The following is a 12,665-nucleotide window of genomic DNA, read 5'->3' on the forward strand; positions in this document are numbered from 1 at the left end:
TATCGCTCGCGATGAAAACCTCAAACTCCGGCGTGGCCTAATTGTTATATAAGACACCCTTCAAGACGACTGAATAATCCCGTTTCTTTCCTCGTTTAAACACACCTGAAATCTTGGTAGGTTTTGGACCGCAATCCTTTTTAGTGTCTGCTAAAAAAACTAGACTCCTCATCCGAGATTTCTTAGAGTAGTGGTCAAACACGGCTGTACCTCCGGTCATCCACTTGACTTTCGCTCAAAGAAACCTTGGGCTCCTGTTAGCCGGCGTTATATATTATTACTATCGTAACTTTTCTATTTTAAAATAAATTATGAACAGACAATTTAACATAACTATGATGTCCCCGAAATCTCTCTAATGTCACGAGCTATGACCAAAGTCATCTTCCTCAACTGAATATTTTCCCGACTATGCTGAAGGTGGTCAGTTGACAATGGACCTTTAAGCCTAGGATCCCAGACAAAAGTAGTTCGAACATTTAAGCTGGATCACATATCCCCCTCATCAATGTTGGGAAATGTCGCGTTTTTTTTAACTAAAAGGGAAAAGAAAACCAATTTTCTACATTCTATGTAGGGGGAGGGGAACAACTTGCTTGGTGTCCCAATATTTTTGTCCGGGATTGTAGCTTACAACACTGAGTGTGAAGAACACCAGTAAAGAGGTTTCTCTAAAAATATCATCTCAGATGATTGAAAGACAGTTATAAGTCGTACACTTGCTTTGACGGCTGAATATTCAAATACATGTCGAGAGACATTTTTCAGCCATTTTAAAACTCTTAGTTCGGCTTTCGATTGCAGTTATGACTTCCTGTTCCGAAGGCATGTGTGGCATTCATTGCCTTTGCAATACTCTTCCTGTTCTGATAGCAGCGGGTCTCAGCTGCACGTGATAATATGCTTGCTGTATGAGTTTATCTTCCGGTATTGCAAAAAAAACGTTAATCCAATTGTAGTGCTAACCATAGAAAGTTCTGTCCCATTATTCTTCGGTTGATTTCCTGCAGAGCGCTGGGAAATCTAGACAGCAGTTCTGGTGGAACCGTGCTTTTGCCTGCTTGCTGCTTTGTTGATGTCGATGACAGACCTGCCCGCAAGCGAGGCATTTTTTTGTTTCTTTTTCTTCTGTTTGGCGTTCTTGACACTGCTGATCGTTGTTTCTCGGGTTTGAAACTCAGCTTTCGTGAATCTGTTCCTGAAATTTGATTCTTGAGAAAAAAAAAAATACTTGTTAGCAACTTTGTTCTTAGCTTTTTAACCATCTTCAGTCTAAATTGTCTGTGGTCTTCTGTTCGTTCAGTGTTCACAACACTGAGAACTAAGAGATAAATAACTTCCATGTCCAGTTTCGAGGAAAATCTCACAGGTGCTTAAAACCAGGGTCGCTAGTTTCGAATTTCTGTCAACAGGAAGTTTTAACTATCTTAGGTTGACGGCTTCTTCAGACGATCGTAGAAGGGAAGAGCAAGACTACGATAGGAACTTGTGCGACTTGTGTCCCTTCCACGATACAATACAAATTTAAGGTAGTTATACATTAAGCTTATGTCTCCGAGCAAAATATACAACACAAGGTACTCTTACCAAAACTATAATGAATTTTATCTTATGACTAATTCCGACTTTGTCAGACACTAAGATTGTCTAGGCTATGGATCTCATTCTTAAACTCATACAACTGGGCAGGTTCGCGAATTGTTTGAAAGAGAATTCTACCTAGTTTTGCTCATAAATAACTGAACGAGTCGAGGTAGAGACCATAAGTAGTAGTAGTTCGTGGCTTGAGAAGAGATAAGATGTGGCTTCCACGAAAGTTATAATTTGCAAGGCGGAGGTTAACATGTTAAAACGTGACTCCTATACACTGAGTAAAATCAGCATAGTCTGGAAAGCACTGTACATGTTTTGCAGTTCTAAGAGCTCATTGTCTCTTATATAGGTAGAGAAAATAATTACCTTCCTTTCTTGAAGCGGCCGCGCCCGCTCGCGGATTTCCCGTAATTCTTTCTTCTCTCTTCTATTTTCCAGACGAGAATAAAGCTTTGCACGGTATTCTATTAAAACGAAGACGATGATTCATTAGAACAGTTCACTTGTTTCACATTTTGATTCCTTTGGACATCACATGAAGTAAACACTATTTAAATGTACCTGAAAAACGTTTTCCACCAATGTATCGGTTGGCATCTTCGAGCACATGGCCACACACGCATGATCTTGATGATTCTGTAATCTGTGAATGAGATAATTTGATAGTTATGCTCATGCCTGAGACTTTCATAATTTGAGATTATCGGCCACTGTAGTTCACTGGCACTCGACGGACACTACGTATATCTCCGACACTCGGCCTCAGTGATAAGGTACACATAATCTATTTCCTGTAATGCTGATTTTCTGGTTAAATAACATTTGACCTGGAAAGCCCGATTCTTCGCAAACGGAAATTGACTGAAGCAGTTTCTAGCGAATAGTTTTATAATTTTACCCGCTTCAATAATCTTTAAATTTCAAAAGAAAAGTTTCCTCAGAAAGAAAGGGATATTGCTGAGATAGACCAAATCTTTTACTCGAGATCGTACAAGATTCAAGGATCTGCAATCTGACTGACATTTGAAACGATAGCAGACCCCTTCCGCATAGTTCACAGAAATGCCTTTGATCGCATTGATGTCACACACCAGTGTCCTTAATTTCCGCACGGAAAGTTTGAAGATTTGCATGCATTCGTAATTACTTTTATTGCACAGCGAACCAAACGATTTAATTCTAATACTTTGATGAAATGAATAAACTCAGTTGTCGTTATGAAAACAGCAGAGTGTGATTCAGCTCGGAAATGTCTCATCACCACTGCATCAGCTGCATCGATCGATCTTGCGAACTGAACTGCAATTTCTGCGGCAGTGTTTAATCGAAGCAATATGCCGGACGCTTCATACAAAGCAGGTCGCAGCCGTGCGAGCGAATTTAAAATTTCAAAACATTATGTAACTGGAATAAATTTGTAATGGACGGCCGGAAACAAGTCGTAATAATCATTTACTACAGCTTTCGAGCAGCTTTCGGGTAGCTCGTTCTTATGGTTACCTACCAGTATATTGCAGGCAAGACACTGTCGAAGCACCATTATGACTCCGCGTTTTTTCGTCTTCTTCAGCTGCAGTGTTCGTTTTAAGCCTCCTTTGCTTGGCAACGCTGACACTCCTCTGTGACAGTGTTTGCACCTTTATAGCTGTGGCCAGCCACGTGTGACGTCAGTTTCAAAAATAGCAAGAGCCACATGACAACCGTGACGTGTCAAGATCGGCATTATGACGAAACAAATCTATGTTCATCACACTCTCTCGAGTCTTCTCTTGCAGTAAACATTCAAGGCATTTAATTCTGCCGCGGTTGTCGCAATATTCACCGCATTCAGCAAAATTAAAGCTGAAACACACTAAAACGGAAACAGGCTGTGTTTGTGATCCATTTTGAGAAAGGTATACTTAATTAGTCACGGGAACACAAAAATAACAACAGATTACGGATTGAATATCACAACGTTGAGCTGGTCCTATTAGCGGTATCTTTTATAATCCTCTTACGACACTGACTAGAACGGCAATTGAATACTTTTATTGTATAATACTGTACAAGTTAACAGTTTTTTAAGGACGGTACAATTCTCTTCAGTTCCGATTAATGATGTGCATTTAACAGTGACAACGATAAAGCAACTAGTCTTACGTATTTAAACTCTGTTCGTCATTCCGTGTCAGCAAACAGACATTGAGAAGATAGGCATGTATCATGGAAAAGAAGACAGTTTGCACCTGTTATTTCCCGAAAACCTGAAACAACAGGCGAAAAAAACCAGTTGGCGGCCTTGCAGACTCAGAAGTCGGACCGAGCTAGTTAGAATACAACCAGTCCGGCATAGCAACAGCCCAGTATGCAAGACAATAACATCAACAAACAAGCAGAGAACAAATATTGTAAGTGTGTGAGCAAGAGATTATTGAGCATGAAGAAAATACACGTGGCAAAAGCTGGATTGTCTCCCTATATAATTTGAAAACGTATAAATATATTAGCTCTGGCACCTTCTGTCGTAAGTTTCACCACATTTAAACCTATTTCGATGTCTCAAGCCAGGTTTAGCTAAGTTTGTTGCTAGCACTGCGTTTAAAATAACCGTGACGACAGAGAATGACAGAGCTCTTAAGCTTGCTAGAGTGGGCATACGTGTTTTGTGGCAACGTGTACTGGAGGAATTCATTGTCATTCCAGACACACGTTATAATAGTCATTGCTAGTCTGTACTAGATAAAATGATAAATAAAAAGTAATAATAAATCATTTTATTAAGTGTCGAAGTGTTTAGCACTAGTGAACTGAAACAAGCACACAAATATTTTAAACTGAACAGAAACTTGTTAAAAATCTCAACTGGTGGGAGGCTGACCAGTTAGCTACGGTTACAAAATGCGGAGGAGTTGAATCTGGGACCACCAAACACAAATTCATCTAGTGGCAGGGAGGAGAAGTTGAACTCGGGACCTCCGGATCACAAATGCAGCGCTCTTGACCATTACGCAACGCTGAGGATCATTAAAGTCTAAAATAATCGCTACGGTCAGCTCCTGCTACGGTTCGACTGGCGAGACAACCGAAAATTCACTGACATGTTTTCTACAATTGCTTTTTCTCTTCCTGAGTATATTGAGCAGCGAATTTGATTTTCAAACCTTTCATAGTTTATTCCTCGCCGGTCTTAAAATCACCTGCAAATAATCCAATCCATTCTTCCTGCGCTGATGAAGGCTATTTAAAAATAAACTACTTACGAATCTGATGGAACATGCTTTAACACTAAAGGGATGCTATGGATTTCTGATATTAGAAATAACTTAAATCGGGGAAAGAACCTAACCCGACCACACGGGAATATACTTATAGATTTCCGGTTTCAGATGAAAATAACTTAATAATTTATGAAGTCTTTTATGACGTTTCCATTTATAAATGGTCACGGTTCACAGATTCTGCTGAATAACGTTGCGGTATTCCTTTACTGTGCAAAATTTGGAGTTTCCATTTGTCACCTCCTCTAGACGGTACATTCAGGAAGATGCCTCCAGCTGATACCAACCCGAAACTATACCAATTTAAATGTAGACTCTCTCGAATTGGTTATCCAGTTCCATTTCGTGGATTTCTTGTCACGGCATCTAGCGGCTCTGAGCCTTTCCTACTCTAATTGTAAACCTAACCACATGAAGTTCTGTCCCATTATTCTTCGGTTTATTTCCTGGAGTGCGCTGGGAAATCTTGACAGCAGTTCTGGTGGAACTGTTACACTTTTGACAATTGCACGATGTGGTTTCAGTGTACACGATGACTTTTTTCTATTTGATGTTTTTTTCACCACCGTTCCTCGCTTGACCGGCTTAAAGTTGGTGCGCTCTGATACTACTTGCATTTGGTCCTGAAGAAATTAGACGAGTAACAAACAAAGATTATTTCTGTGTTAAGTTTACGCGCTTCCTTTGCTTCTGTTAAGGAGATCTAGTAATAAGCAACAGTTGTGGACGAATATAAGGTTGATACCCGAATTGTCTGGAAACAGAGCCATATGACAACCCAATAAAGCATAACCGAAATCTAATTTCTCGCTAACATACTTTGATAGATTAGCGACAAATGAACAACTGTGCCAAAAAAAGGGGCAATTTAAAGCTGTACGGAGAGTTTATGTCTTAGCGATAAACGGCTTCCGCCGGTATTAGAAATATTTACCTCGGGTTCCTCATGTGTCTTTTGCCGTTTTGCTCTCGGTGGATTATATTTTCGTTCCTCTCTCTTCTTCTTTTGGGTTTCCAGACGAGAATACAACATGGCGCGATATTCTAGTGAAAAAAACGCCTAGTGAGGTCAGGCCGGCCAAACTAACGCGTTTTCGCTTGAAAACGCATAGTATTCAATGCGTTTCGCCCATCGTCCACACTAAAACGCTCCGTGAAGCTTTGATGAAAATGACGACCTTCGAAAATGCTTTCAAAAGTGGATTGCTTTGAAAACGCATTGTTTCTAGTGTGGACAGGCGAAAACGAAGACTTTTGAAAACGCTGCGTTTTCCTGCGTTCTAGTGTGGACGATAGGCAAAACGCATCGTAAAGTCTGCACAGTTTTCGAAAGAAAACGCATTAGTGTGGACAGGTGAAATCAAAACGAAAACGCTAGTGTGGGCGAAAATATTTTGCTTCGTTTTGGTTGAGACGAAAACGGATACTTATAAAAAACGCATCAGTGGGACCCGGGGCCAAGTGGGTTTACCAGCGGACGTGTTTTGCGGTTTGCGGTGTGTGGTAAATTTTTTTTTTTTGAAATGTTATTAAAATACGTTTTTCACAGTAAATTCCGATCCACTATTTCAGTAAAAGCAAAAAAGAGAAACGGTGTGATGTAGAAAAAAAATTCTGTGCTTCATTACAGAACCATAAATTTGATCCCTAAAAACCTAAAAAAATGTTTCAGGTAATAGATTTGTAGATCAAATTTTAGCGAGACTGTCTTTTTGACTTCATACTGATCATAATACACTACATTTTTTGGCGGAAGTTGATTAAAACGATTTTACCAGCAAATTTTGGGTAAGAAAATCTTAAAGGGTGACTGTATCTAACCACCACATCAAGAGTACTGCTCAAATTTGATCAGGAAAATCTGTTGTTTGAATTACGATATTATTGTATTTACCCTGAATTTCGTGCCATGTTTTTCGTTCCGTTTTAAAGATAGTCCACGATTTTTCTGAGAACAGGCATAAAAATATTTATCTCAAGCGGGGGAGAGGAAAATAAGCGTTTTATAACTATATAATAAAATTTGAATACCTGAAAATCGTTTCCCGCCAATACAGCGAGTCGCATCTTCGAGGACGTGACCACACGCACACGACCTTGACAATTCTGCTATCTGTAGATTGAATCATTCGCCAAACAGGTTAATCCTCCAATTAGTTTTTATAGTTATTTTCGATAGAGACTGGCCTCCCTACAAGAGGAAGGTAATCCAAAACTATAAAAAAGTGCTGAGTTTAAAAAGGTAAGGATAAAACACCGAAGAATTAAGAAGGAACGGTGAATTCTAACTGAAAGATACGTCATCGACCTAATCGCTAGTTATATGCGCGAAATTCATTTCTTTTTTGGAAGATTTCTCTTTTTGGGAGAAGACCCCAGAATAATAGACTGCAATTGTATAAGAACGTCTAAGAGTATAACAAGTCAAAAACTGAACAACGATCGATATTGGTTAAGACTGGAAATGATTGACACAGATTACAACGACGACCGACGGACTCGGAAATCTTTAAGTTAAATAAGCCCTTCGTGACGTGTGGGTTATTACACTTGACAATTAAAGTTTGACTTCCACAGAGCACAAAATTCTTATTTTTTTTCTATAAATGAAGTTAGTTGAAATAAACAATAAATGAAATACGTTTAAGCTATCCTGGTTGTCTCAGCATAGTTTTTGATTCTAGGAAGTTGGTTTCGCATAATAAAGGCCGCTTTAAAATGAATAAAAACGTTTTGATCGCCACTTCTGTGGTATGATCCTGAGCTCTTCCGCTCGTATTTTAGATGTAGATCTTCAATGAATCATAAGGCTTTAATCCTGTAAATGCCTTTTGACAGCCTCTTGAAAAGAAACAAAATACACTCAGATTTGTTGTTCATAAATGAACACGAAAGCCGTGAACGGCAGAATGTCTTATACTACAGACGATGTGCCTTCCAATTTCCTTTGGGAAACTGATACGAAAGTATGTAGTTTTACATTCTATTATGTCCAGCGAAACAAAATTGACGCGGATGTACCTTCAGTTCAGCGAAATGGCAAGTTAATGCGACAAATTCCGTATTCATCATGGAAAGTAGTTCAAAGTCTGATCGAGATTGACCAAAACTGGTTTCACTTACCGACAAATTACAGGCGAGACACTGTTGAAGTACCATGACTCAGACTGAAGTTTATTTCGTGTCCAGTTCACTAATTATAACGAAGTTTTCCTCTCGACTTCTTTGCTTGATGTTGATGTTGGTTTATTTCGATGTTGCCTGCGTCAATTTATATTGAAACGGTAACGCAGTGTGACGTCAATCCCAAAATAGGCATCCGCCGGATAGCCCCATTGTGATGCACCCAATCGCAAAAAGACGAATATGTTTAGCAGATTGCTAATACCTGCGTTTTGATGAAAGGAGCTAAGGCAAAACAAAACGAAAAAGAAGACAGAAAATATATCTATATACGGCGAGACAGAATTATTTTTAAAGGTTTCCAGGGATCCTATTATTGAGAGTTTGGAGGGCTTCGGTCAAACTGCAACAAAGCGGAGTGTGGTAGGTTATATATTTCATATCGCGTTTCAACAACAGCGGTTGAGTTTTTCCGCTATAGTGAACAGTAAACACATTTCTGGTGCATGATCAGTTTTAAAACAAGCTTTATTTCCATTAGTTTTTCGCTGAGCGAAGTTTTATTTCAGCACATTTTATTTTGGTGCTTGTTTGCATGCATGCCATTTGGTGTGGATGTCTAAGCCGCACGGAGGTGAAGTAAATTGTTGTGTATTATGCATTGAAATTTATGCAGATTTTAGACTTCGGGGGACTGAAACTCGGCTTTAGAAATATCACAATGGCAAAACGAAACATGCTCGTCGGGCAGTTTACAAACAGGAAACGCATGCTATGACGACGGGGGAAAAGGGGGAAAGAGGCTTCCATGAACAAGAAATGGAGCTAAGTTTTAGTTTTCAGGTTTTTCGGAGAAAATGACTTAATTTGGCCGATTAATTGTCAAATTGATAACAAAACTAGGAAAATTGATCTACATCTAAGATAGAAAAATCAACTTTCTGCGTCATTTGTTATAGTTTCTAACAAAGCTGAATGAATAATAATGTCAGTTTTGACTTAAAATGTGTAAACAACTGAGTTGAGTGTCTTCCAAAGGATGCAGGAAGTTGAATATTCTGAAACTGTAATATTTATATAGTATTATTGACATTATTGGCCGTATATAATTACAGTGTGACAGTAAATAATTTTAAAGGGAATAAATGTGGCAAAATATCATTTATATCAAAGTCAAAAGTGTTGATTAATTCAATTCTATTGCTCAGTCATAACTCTTCGTAAATCTGACAAGCCTGATAATACCAAGGAAACGTTCCATTGCGTTTCTCGCTTCCTGTAGTTAAGTTTCAACAAAGAGTCTACAATTTCCTGTTTCGAGACAGATGCTATTTTGGGCTTTCAACTCTTGCTGTCCAATGACAAAATAGCGAGGGATATCCTCAAAATGTTAGCCCGTTCTATCGTCATCTCCTCAGAGACGGCTTTGGGTGAACAGAGAAATCCTCAGACTATCTTTCAAGACGATCCTCGTTGATTAATTACAAGCTACGAGTTATGACTTTTGCAGGATTCGCTTGCATTTGAGTATCCCTCTAGTCCAATCATGATAACAAGAACCACATAAAGTTCTGTCCCATTATTCTTCAGTTTATTTCCTGGAGCGCTCTGGGAAATCTTGATAACAGTTCAGATGGAACTTCAACGCTTCTGTTGCCTTGTTGCTGCACTGTCGAGGTGGAAGACAGGTTTTTCTGCAAAGGGGCAAATCTCCTTCGTCTTCTTCTGTTTTTGTGGTTTGGCTGTCGTATAGGCTTGAAACTTGTACTCGTGCTGTTTTTGTCTGTTGATTGGTTCTATAAACGAAAAAATATTTGGTTTTTCGTTTGACTAATTTACAATTTTGCACAAGATGAACGAAGAAAACGATTGCCTAGCTACTAATGGGCCTGGTGTTACAGTGAGGTGTAACATATCCAAGCATATCACTATCACTCTCTTCTTTCTATCTATCTTACCCTTTAATACAAATGTATAGCTGGTCATAGTTCTGTTCAGTCCTCGTGTCCCAGTACATAAGAAGCGATTCAAAATACATACAAAGCATTCCAACTAAATAATGATGCGTAAACTAATGAAATACAATGGTTAATCCCTTGTTCAATTGCGCACAAGGGTGGAGCCATATTTTACGTTTACTTGCTCTTCCGGTCTGTCAATAGAATTACGTACATCATTGATCTCACCTTGCGTTCTTGAAATGATTCTGGCAGCCTGTGTTTCCTACTTCCGTTTTCCCTCACTTTCCTCGTTATTCTTTTATTTTCCAATCGAGAATACATCTTCGCGCGGTATTCTGATGGAAACGAAAGAATGTCGTAAATGAATGGTTATAAATAGAAGAAAATGGGTGTGGCGAATTAAGCTATCTCAGTTATGAGGTTGTTTTGGGGGTGAAGTTGATGTGCCAACAAATCTAACTGAGCCTATCCAAAAATCCCTAGGAGAATAGCTACCCAAATACAACGAATAAATGGACCGGACAGTTGTAAGAATCTAGCAACCAGAAAGGAGAAGTAAATTTAGAAACAAATTTATCTCAGGCTTTTATGATTTTATGATATTGTTTATGATTGGTTAACTTTGAAAACTTGATATGACTGTATTTCAAGTTTTGTATATTTGGGTAAATTAATGTTATCCTGAATCAGTGATTTAGGGACAGGAGATGATTTTCAAGGATTTAGACAATGTCAAATCAACCTCACTTGAACTCAGGAACACTGAAAACTCTCATAACAACCATTTTGATCACTTTCCAAGCACTTCCGCTGATCCTGTACGTGAGGTCCAAAGCAACGTTAGATCAAGTCGCTGAGATTATTAGATTATTTATTTCCGTCATCTTCCTGTTTGAATTCAGTGCCATTACATGCTACAGAAATATCAGTAACAACTTGATCACTACTGCTTGGTAAGTAACCACTACTAAGGTCCAATAGTTTAGGCCGAAAGATGTAACTGACACCAAAAATTAAAAATTCTTCGACCGTGCGATCCTCCTCGGATCCTTTTTGCTATCTACCCGACTAGTAATAGCAACATCGTCTATAACACAGCTGATGTTGACCATTGCCTGTGAGTCTACTGTTGAGAAGCACTTTACCTGTAAAGCGTTTTCCACAAACAAAACGGCGTGTATCGTCGAGCACGTGACCACATACGCAGGACTTTAACGGTGTAGTCATCTGGAATTCGGGGCGATAACATGTTTGTTAGCTGAAGCAATGTCAGCTAAATCTGGAAATAGCTAGGGGTTTTTTGTTCAAAAAGAACGATTTTATATTCGTGAGAGCGAGTAAGTACATTGCTTCAAATAGCTCACATAGAAATATCCTGAACGCACATCAATTAGACTCTGCAAACTGATATTACCATACTACTTGTTAATCAGTGTATTTGAGTTTTATTTTGGAGAACCGTCTAAAATTACAAACGCCATTCTTAGATACTACTCATCTATGCTTGGTTTTAGAGATACTAAGGTTTTCAATCTTCTTTATTGGATTGAAGTTAGAACACTGAACTTGGAAAGAGAAGAAACTGAACCAAACTCAATGAGGCGCTGACCTGGTTTCACATTCACTCCCTTAAACGTTATCACAACGCTTCACTATTCTATCGTTGCTAATAGATAAAATGTTGGCTGTTGACCACAGCTGAATAAATCTTGATAAAATGCGATAAAGAAACGACAGCTGAAGACGTTCCCAATCATTAGTCAAAACAGTGACTGAGCTTCAAGTCCAGAGGCAATGAACAGTGAGCGTTGGTATCTCATGATTGCACATTTGGAATGTAAAGACCAAGTTAAATGAAGATCAAAGCAAAATGAACCCAACACTCAAGCCTTTTAAAGATCTGCTTAGTACGTTAAACGAAATATTAGTACAGCGTTTGTACTTACCAAAGTGTTACATGCAAGGCATTGCTGATGTGGTATCATGTCTCAGCTGGTTTCCTTGCCACCTCAGAAACTGGTATTTCGATGTCAGTCACGATTTCCTACTATTTATATCATTCAAGGGTTTCAGAGGAATGCAATATGCACGATCGCGGCAGGCGTTGGCGGTGTGACATCACGCTTAAATAAAACAATAAGCATCTTCACCATGACGAGGAATGTTATGTTAACAATCAAGAAATGATGGCAGCGGAGTGCTTGACATTCCAAGATATGTGAGATCGAAACTTCGTGGAATGGGAAGGTCAGACTCAGCATTGTGGTCAAGAAAGATTAGGATTTTTCCACGCTGAATTTAACACACGTGCGTGTCAGTATGTAGATTGGAAACGAAAGGACCTTTAGACAAAGTAAGACAACCACAAATGTTATGGTATAGTTGGCTAGTTTTATGAAAGAATTTTGTAATATTGTTACACTTTGGCAGATGCTGTCATTGTGCTCAGTTCTTTGAGGTGCTGGACTTGTTTAATTATCAGCTCACAGCTCACAGCTGATCTTTCGACTCCGCTAGAATTCTACTAAGCAGCTAGGTTACATTAAGGACTTAGAACGTACATGCGCAAGGTTTTCACGAACTACTTCGGCCGCTGAAGTAAATCGCTGATGGCAAAAGAGTCGAATCAGTTGTCAAACATCCTTTGAGCAGCACTATAGGTTTGCCAGTTTATCGACTATCATTATAGCCCAAGTACTGTATTGCGGTCAGCCGAGTTACGTGGCAA

The 12,665-nt window shown here is 39.0% G+C and overlaps 2 protein-coding genes across 3 annotated transcripts; both read right to left on the reverse strand.

Annotated features, from left to right (window-relative positions):
* Positions 1 to 63: 63 nt before the first annotated feature.
* Positions 64 to 3,232, reverse strand: LOC145479253 (uncharacterized). Of its 2 annotated transcripts, XM_081457567.1 has the most exons (4): positions 3,098 to 3,232; positions 2,155 to 2,236; positions 1,960 to 2,057; positions 64 to 1,211 (listed from the first exon to the last, which is right to left on the reverse strand). In XM_081457567.1, the coding sequence occupies exons 1-4, from the start codon at positions 3,131 to 3,133 to the stop codon at positions 945 to 947; spliced, it is 483 nt and encodes a 160-aa protein (XP_081313693.1). In that variant the 5' UTR covers positions 3,134 to 3,232; the 3' UTR covers positions 64 to 944. The 2 variants fall into 2 exon arrangements, with proteins under 2 accessions (XP_081313693.1, XP_081313692.1); XM_081457566.1 differs by lacking the exon at positions 3,098 to 3,232 and having other exon boundaries at positions 2,155 to 2,605.
* Positions 3,233 to 3,361: 129 nt separating this feature from the next.
* On the reverse strand, positions 3,362 to 9,067 carry LOC145479256 (uncharacterized). The gene is made up of 4 exons (XM_081457571.1): positions 7,977 to 9,067; positions 6,885 to 6,966; positions 5,788 to 5,897; positions 3,362 to 5,476 (listed from the first exon to the last, which is right to left on the reverse strand). Exons 1-4 carry the CDS (start codon positions 8,010 to 8,012, stop codon positions 5,240 to 5,242), a joined length of 465 nt encoding a protein of 154 aa, XP_081313697.1. The 5' UTR covers positions 8,013 to 9,067; the 3' UTR covers positions 3,362 to 5,239.
* Positions 9,068 to 12,665: the final 3,598 nt, after the last annotated feature.

The sequence above is a fragment of the Orbicella franksi genome, chromosome 2 (assembly GCF_964199315.1).
Source record: "Orbicella franksi chromosome 2, jaOrbFran1.1, whole genome shotgun sequence".
Classification (NCBI taxonomy): domain Eukaryota; kingdom Metazoa; phylum Cnidaria; class Anthozoa; order Scleractinia; family Merulinidae; genus Orbicella; species Orbicella franksi.

Coding starts and splice junctions, on each gene's coding strand:
- LOC145479253 (XM_081457566.1), bottom strand. CDS start 2,284: ATGAAAGTCTCAGGCATGAGCATAACTATCAAATTATCTCATTCACAG. Junction 2,058..2,154: donor TGGTGGAAAACGTTTTTCAG/GTACATTTAAAT, acceptor TCGTTTTAATAG/AATACCGTGCAAAGCTTTAT. Junction 1,212..1,959: donor GGCCGCTTCAAGAAAGGAAG/GTAATTATTTTC, acceptor TTTTTTCTCAAG/AATCAAATTTCAGGAACAGA.
- LOC145479256 (XM_081457571.1), bottom strand. CDS start 8,012: ATGGTACTTCAACAGTGTCTCGCCTGTAATTTGTCG. Junction 5,898..6,884: donor TGGCGGGAAACGATTTTCAG/GTATTCAAATTT, acceptor TTTTTTCACTAG/AATATCGCGCCATGTTGTAT. Junction 5,477..5,787: donor AGACACATGAGGAACCCGAG/GTAAATATTTCT, acceptor TAATTTCTTCAG/GACCAAATGCAAGTAGTATC.